This window comes from Ipomoea nil, unplaced genomic scaffold, assembly GCF_001879475.1.
Source record: "Ipomoea nil cultivar Tokyo-kokei standard unplaced genomic scaffold, Asagao_1.1 scaffold2833, whole genome shotgun sequence".
NCBI classification, from domain to species: Eukaryota; Viridiplantae; Streptophyta; class Magnoliopsida; order Solanales; family Convolvulaceae; genus Ipomoea; species Ipomoea nil.
Window position 1 is genome coordinate 1,892,831 of NW_017619261.1, and position 8,456 is coordinate 1,901,286.

The 8,456-nt window shown below is 38.5% G+C and overlaps 1 protein-coding gene across 1 annotated transcript; it reads left to right on the top strand.

Annotated features, from left to right (window-relative positions):
• Positions 1-931: 931 nt before the first annotated feature.
• Positions 932-1,420, top strand: LOC109159547 (TMV resistance protein N-like). The gene has a single exon (XM_019307648.1). It carries the CDS (start codon positions 932-934, stop codon positions 1,418-1,420), a length of 489 nt encoding a protein of 162 aa, XP_019163193.1.
• Positions 1,421-8,456: the final 7,036 nt, after the last annotated feature.

Sequence of the window (8,456 nt, forward strand, 5' to 3'; positions counted from 1 at the left end):
TAACTCTCTGATTGTGCATTCAAATACCGCCAAAAAATTCTACGATGAACATTTCAATGTCCCCCGATGCACCACACTTAGTGCACTAATGCACATCTCAGTAGCCTGCGATACACACTCACAATACTGGGTTGCACAACTAGCATACCCGAATGCACAACCGTACTATCCAGACATGTGTACATATATACCAACATCCAAATATTGGCATTATTATACTGAAAAGAATGAGCAAAAAAAAAAAAAAATAATGATCGCTTTGCATGGACGAACACTCGATCGATGATGAAGAAATCGCGGCTCCAAATCGCAACGATGATGATCCAAGAAAATAGGAAATAAATTTGGCCAAGAATTACCCATGCGTTCACACTAAAAATAAAAGAAAAAAGAAAAAAACACTACATCAATCTATATAATCTTAGGAAATCAAATCCGAGTCATCCAAATAAAAAAACGAACGTACAAGATTAGTTCTCACGTCCTCATCACCTAAGGAAAGAGAACAAACAAAGAAAGAAAAATAGAAGAAAGAAAACGTGATCTTCAAACAAGAAAAACGGCGGGTAACCACATTTAAACCTCTACTAATTCAGGAAAAGGACAATATATGTCACGTTTTAAAAATTGATGGACAACATTTACACCACTAATAATTCTAGAATAACATTGATAATTGACATATTTATGAGGGACATAAATTACAATTTTCCCTTTTCCTAACAATCCTAAATGTTTAGGTACTAGGCTAGCTACGTGCTAGATTTAGCAAATGAAAAGAGAATATTGTGCTATCGACTGCTAGTCTTCTACTCCGATACACACGCTTTGTTGATCTTTAAGTCCTTACTGCAATTGTTATATAAACGATTAGAGTCTTGAGTTACTAGCTCATTAGGCAAGACGCCAGATAGTGTACTCAATATTAAATATGGCATCATCATCATCATCTTCGTCTTATGCCAGTAAGGTGTATGATGTTTTCTTTAGTTTTAGAGGCGATACACGAAAAAACTTTATCGATCATCTTTATACAAATTTAAGACAAGCCGGAGTCAACATTTTTCGAGATGATGAAGGAATCGAGAAGGGTGAGAACATCTATGTTGAGCTATTTAAGGCCATTGAAGAGTCGAGAATATCTATCATTGTATTCTCTAAAACATATGCTCGATCTAGATGGTGTCTAGATGAACTTGTGAAGATCATGGAACGTAAAAAACAGTTGAAACATACTGTTTTCCCCATATTCTATGATGTTGATCCATCAGAGGTCCGCAACCAGACAGGCGAGTTTGGTGATGCATTGGCTCGACATAGAGAACGATTTGGAGAACAAAAAGTTGATGAATGGAAAACGGCACTCTCTATGGCTGCTAATTTGTCCGGATGGGATTTGCAAACTATGGCAAATGGGTAATCCTAGCTAGCTCTTTTCAATTTGTGTTTATTTTTTGAACTACTTACAATCACACCCAATGCGTTATAGAAAAGTAGAATGAACACAAATTAAAGCGAAATTATATAATCAAAATAAATATAAAAGTATATGGACTTTTTAATTATTATGAGAAACAAGACGAAAAATCACAATGAGCACAAATTAAAACGAAATTATATTATCAAAATAAATATAAAAGTATATGAACTTTATAATTATTATGAGAAACAAGTTGTAAAAGTATAAAGAGAAAAAAGAAATAGAAATAATAAAGACATTACGGATAAAGAAAAATGTAAAAAGTTTACAAGAAAGTAAACACAATTATACATTAGTATATTTAATGGTATTATTTAATAGTGTTAACAATTTACTAGTGAAAAGAAAAAAGAAGGATAAAATTAGAATGTATTTGTGAGTTACAATAAAGAAATCACAATGTAAAAGTTAACACTTTATCTATTACACTAACATACTTTTTATTAGTAGAACAATACTTCTAAAAAGAATTTTGTTATTTAACAATTCAATTTACAAAGTACATGAAGAGATGTATTTATAAATATACAAAGAATCCTAGTAAGATGAGGAATGATAAAAGGTAGATTTACAATAACACATGGGGAGGGAGAAGAAATTCTAGTGTGACTAGAATACGGAGTCCTAATACGCCCTCTCAAGCTTAAGTTTCTCTAGAAAGAACATTGAGCTTGTTCCTTAGATGATTGAACCTTGCAGTGGTTAGTGGCTTGGTGAAGATGTCTAGTAGTTTGTCTTTTGTAGAAATTTAGTTTACTTGTAGTTCCTTTGATGCTACGTTGTGACGGACAAAATGGTAATCTATTTCAAAGTGTTTGGTTCTTGAACGAAACATAAGATTTGCACACAAATTGGTAGCACCAAGGTTGTCACACCAAAGTTTTGGTAGTTTTTGCATAGTAAGACCAAATTCTTTAATTAAAGAAATTAACCATGTTACCTCTGCTGAGACGTCGACTATAGCTTTATATTCTATTTCTGTGAGGATCTAGCACCTTTCTTTTGTTTGCGGCAAGCCCATGAACTTATATTTTTACCAATGAAGACGGTAAAACCACTAGTGTACTTGCGGTCATTAGGACATAAAATGCATGAATGTTGTTTGAGTCTAATTTCATAAAATGTAGCACATAGCGTAGAGTAGCTTTGACATACCTTAGAACACGCTTTAGGGAAACCCAGTGATCATTGGTTGGAGATTTCATAAAATGATAGAGCTTTTTGCAGAAAATGAGAGATCTGGACATGTGATGGTTAGATATTGAAGTGCTCCAACTAAGCTGCGGTATTGTGCGGGATTGTCATATGGTTGAGATGAGTTTGTTGCACTTAGCTTGCTATGGATTGGGATTGGAGTGGAGATTGGTTTGCAGTGTTCCATTCCAGATTTTTTGATTATTTCAAGCATGTATTTTTGTTGTGATAGGATCATCACCTCCTTGTTGTGAACTGTCTTGATTCCTAGGAAGAAGTTTGGAGGTCCCATATCTCGGATCTTGAAATTTGGAGTGTCTGCTTGTTATGTAACCCAAAAGACTTTTGTTGCTGCTCAGTATTAGTATGTTATCAACATAGACAAGTAAAATAAATTCGAACATTGCAGCATAATAGATAAACAATGATACATCAATTTTCAAAGCTCAATCGAGAGTAGACAATCTTGAAGAAGTTTAAACCATGCATGTGGTGCTTGCTTCAAACGATATAGAGACTTTTGTAGTTTGCAAACATGAGTAGGAAAATTTTTGTCAATATACCCTGGTGGTTGCTTCATGTAAACATTCTCACTTAGATATCCATTGAGGAAGGCATTGAATACCAAATTGTCTGATAGATCAATCTTTTGTTATAGTAAGAGATAAGAAAAGTCTTACTGTAGTTGGTTTAATGACTAGACTGAAAGTTTCAAAATAATATTCTCCTTCAACCTGATTGAATCTTTTTGCAACTAGTATGGCTTTGTATCCAATGGCGTTCATATCTCGTTCATGTGGAACCAGCTTCCAAGTGTTGTCCATTGTTGTTCGCCATTCGGGGCTCTTTGCAGTTTGAGAGTAGTATGTGGGTTCAAAGTCATCTACACATGAAATTAGAATTTTATTACTTGTGGAGTCACGAGTCATTTTTTGTAGGACCATATGATGTGTACGTTGAGCTGAGGGTGGTGGTCGACGTCGTTCGATCATGGAAGGAATAGTTGGAGTATGGTCGAGAGCAAAATCCACTGAGGGACGGGGGTTCACGTCGACACGGCCGTGTCCTAGTGGTGTCACGATTGTATCTTTTCTTGTTGTAGGCAAAGTCTCTACAATATGGTTGTGTCCAAGGCTTGTCGTGGCCATGTCGATCTCTTAGATTCCTATTCTTCTTGGTATGTTGACGACAACCCATGGTATCGCACCTTGAGTCAAAGTAGAAACCTATGGAGGAGTTTTAGTTGCAAAATAGAAAACATTCTCATCAAATCAAACATGGTGAATGGTAAGAATTTTTTCAGTATTTAGATTCAAGCAACGATATCCTCTAAATGAGTCTGGATACGCAAGGAAGACATACGAAGAAGAACGGTACTCTATTGTGTGTTTATTGTAGGGATGGAGATATGGAAAACATAGACAACCAAAGACACGAAGGAATGAGTAGTTTGGAGTTGTTTACTTGATGACTTCATAGAGACTCAAATTGTACAAGGTTGCAGAGGGCATATGGTTAATTAGAAAGACTGTAGTTTCATAAGCATCAACCCAAAATCTGGTAGGGACAGATAGCAATTTAGTTTATGAAGATAGGGGATACGTGATAAGCATTTGAGATATAAAGTTTAGTCAAAACAATGCGAGGTCTTATGTAAAGACTCAAAACCAAGGGTTCATGTAATCACAAACTCACGTAGATATAAATCACTTCATACTATTGTTCGCATACTTCAACAATTAGACATGCTCGGGATACACTTTCGACTCAATTAAAACATGCCAAAAAGAGTATAAAAATAAGGAATCATGCTCAACACTTTTAATAAACCTCAAGTTGATTCACACAATAAATAAGAAGATAAATCATGCTTTTGTTGGGAAAACAATTTTGTGCACATAGCACGTAGCACATAACATTTTTAAAACAAGTCCCCGAGTCCTACGAGTCACGGAAACCCGCAAAACACAAGTGGCTAGACGCGCGACAATCACAAGGGCCCTAGGTCGCGCGGGCTGGACGGCGAGTCTCGTGAGACCTGCTGCGCCAACCGCGCAGCTTTGGGGCCGGCGGGTCTCCCAGAACCCGCGGCCAGGCCCACACGCCGTCGAGGGGAGATGAGGCAGTAGCTTTGTCTCTCTTGCTCTGTTCCAACCTTGTGCATTTTTTCTCACTTCCAACATGATACAACCCCCAAATCACACCACCTAAGTAATAATATCAACATTACAACAACAACACATTCTACTCACAAATACAAGATTAATATCATTTCTAAAGCTCACATATCATCAACAGTAGCTAGCACATATTCATCAGGCAAATAAAGGAAAAATGATGTATTTTGGATATCCATGGATTATACCGCAAGCTTGATGCTCTAAAAGCTTAAATCCCTCACTAAGCCTCATGGATGGTTGTCTTCTCCACCACCTAGACTCCCCAAAACCAAGCAACCAAAGAAATACATACAACATATCATTCACATGCACACGAAATATTCAATACTAACACTATCTTAGCTAAAGAAGAGAAGAGTGGTGATGGAAAACTTGGAAATGAATGGAAGAGATGAAGGAAGCCTTACACTAGTGTTGCCTCTTGCTAGCTTAACTCTCAGGAAAAAAAGTTAGAAATGATGGAGGGATTGATGCAAGTCTCATGGAATAGTAACTATATATACCTTGGGCACAAAGCCCTAGGTCATTCATCAGACAAAGACACGACAAAGTGAGGGTATTTTGGGAAATTTGAGGTTTTGAACTTTGGGTTATAATTTGGGTCAAAAGTTGGGTTAAATTCGGACCACAATACAATATAATAAATATAGAAATAAGATAGTTTTATTTTGAAATTAAGTTTTGAAAGAAAACTTGGCTATCAGGTTCACAAGTTCCTCTCACATTGACTTTTGGATAAAAGAATATTTTTCCTCAAATTGGGCTTTGGAAACTTAATTATATAAATAAAATTTTGAATTAAATTATTCCATATAAGGATTTTGGATAAATAATTTATTTATACAGGTTACTAGTCAATTTAAGAACGAAATATTAAAAAAATATTTTGACTAGTTTTTATAAAATTGGTTTAATTTAGAAGAAATTTTTTTGGGTTGTTACAACATCATCAACATAAGTCATATTTGCTTGAGGAACGGGTGCTCTTAAATATCTTTGGTAACATTATAGGGCAGTGTGACCTAAGTTGTTGCAGATTTGACACTTTGGAACATAGCCACGACCACGTCCACGACCCCGCCTTCCTCTATTTCCATGAACACGACCACAATGTTGATTAGTAGTGCTTTCCTATTGAGAGGCAGTGGTCGGTCCTTTCTATGCAACAAGTACTGATGGTGGGGCTGGGGAGCAGGCAAAGAGAAATCATCTGCATAGATGAACTGATGTGCGATGAGATAGTCGTTAAATTGATCAATTGTCATACGTTCCTTAGTGATTAATGAGGAGACCATTGCTTGGTACTCAGAGTGGAGACCCTTGAATAGATAGAGATTATGTTTATCAAAATCAATTGGTCGGCCAATTTTACCAAGTAATCTATTCAAATCCTTGGCTTTGCTAAGATACTCACTCATCGTGGAATTTCCTTGGCACAAAGATTGCAATTGACTAAGGAGATCAAAGAACGTGCTCGAGAGGAGGACCCAAATGCATCTTTAATAGCTTATCGTAGGGCCCGGGACGCATCAGATAGAGATGAGATGAGCATGGACAAAATAGAAGAATCCCAATAGACCCAATCTTGACCCGCATGATTAGCTACCATGAAACTTCAATCCAAAGCCTGAAAGAAGTTGGACACGGTAACATATCATCAACGTATCCACTAAAATTTTGTCCGCGAAGAAAGGAAACAAGTTGGGTTTTCGAGAATAAATAGTTCGAAGATGTAAGTTTAATGGATATAAAGTGATAAGTTGTCTTTAGAGTATTTATCAGGGTTGGGATGGGGGTGGAAATATTTAAGATGGTGTGAGAGGAAGATGCAAAGTCATCTCCAACTTCCTCGGTGGCGGCGACGATGGTGGTAGAGTTGGTAGCCATGGATCTTTAAGTCTACTTATGCCAGATGAGAACAATAATTCTAAGAAGATTTTGATTATTGAACAATTCAATTTACAAACTACATGAAGAGATGTATTTATAACAATACTAAGAGTCCTAGTTAGAAGAGGAATAGAGGTGGCCAAGGGTCGGGTTAGGATCGTAGCAGGCAAAAAAAAATTTAGGCCTGCGCTTCACCGGGCCTCGCCCAGACTCGGACCAGCTTGTACAAGGTTGGCTTAGGTTCTATTAAAAAATAGCTCAAGGCCCAACTCGAAATCGCCAAAGACCGGGTACAGACACGACTTAGGCTCCTAACCGACCCAGACACAGCCTAGGCCTAGACTTTGGCCGGTATGAGTTTAAATTAAAAAATAAATTGTATTCAATTTCTTTAGATAATACTTCTTCCAATACTAAATCTATAGATTTTTTTACTTGAAACCTTACATTTACATGTTAATGGTCAATTATTGCATATTATATATTGTACCCATGTTCTAAGTTTATGTGATCAAAAAAAGTTTTCAAAGTTTGAGTAATTTTGTTAAACCAATTAGAAAATGTGCCAAATGACTTAGATACAATAGAAACTGTTGGGTTTTGACTAGGTTAGCCAAGTTCAGCCCCTGCTTGATTTAGGACGTGGCGCCTGTGGCTTACCATGGAGGGATGTGGTTTAATGGTTACTGTCCTCCTACTTATCACCAATTGGTTTTATGTAGGATATGACAACCAGATAGCCAAAGAACTCTTTGGTGAAGCATGCTTGACTTACAGTAGTCATAGGATGGGTGACCCACTAGGAAGTAAACATAGTGCAGCGCTCAGATTCAATGATTGGTATCAGAGTCGAGGTCATGGGTTCGAATCGATGGCGAGGCAGTAGACAAGTCCAATCCCGGATTGGATGTCGACGTAGGTAGGGCAAAGTCCAGTCTTAGGAAGGGGATGATGGGCACGTAAGCTAAGGACCGAGTCAGGCATGCTGTGCAACTGGGCTTGGTGATCAAAGGTTGCGGCAGGTGTTGGGATGGAAATTGTTGGGCGTCGGCTGGGTTGGCTGAGTTCAGCCCCTGCTTGATTCGGTATGTGGCACTATGGGCGGTGTTTTCGTGTAACCGTTGTCTCGAGCCTTGACCAGTGTGGTGGTTGGTTTTGACTATACGGAGACTCCCCTCACCATCCCGAACGACATCAGACTCCGCAACCGGTCGGAATTCCCTCGGCGACCCCTCGGACCCCAGAATTTCAAGAGGTTGGCGATCGTCAAATTGATTGCGGGGAAAGGATCGCGATGCGCTCCCCTCTCCGTTGCCGCCCTCCGAGTGGCCATGCACAACCTCCATCGCCGGAAAATACTCCACAAGCAACGGACGACTCAGAACACCCGACTTCGCAGCAGGCAGCTGATATTCAATCCGATCTCGGCGATCACTCCGCTGAGCCTCCACGACATCTCCTAGAGGTTGAGAGAGGCCATCGCCAGCCTGAACGGCCGGCGGAATTGCCATAGACAAGGCTGGATCGCGATCGCGATTAGTCTCCAAGGCTGGCCGACCACTCCAATTCTATGTGGAATTCTTCGTGCTTTCTTCGCTGTGGAGTTCTTCGTGTTTCTGTGCGTCAAATAAGCCTTGCAACGTCAAGTGTACTGATATATTAGGAAGAAAAAAACAATATACTGAAAAGACAGAATTGCCCACTACACGGAC

Excerpts from the sequence above, each read along its gene's own strand:
- LOC109159547 (XM_019307648.1), top strand. The coding sequence starts at position 932 with ATGGCATCATCATCATCATCTTCGTCTTATGCCAGTAAGGTGTATGAT.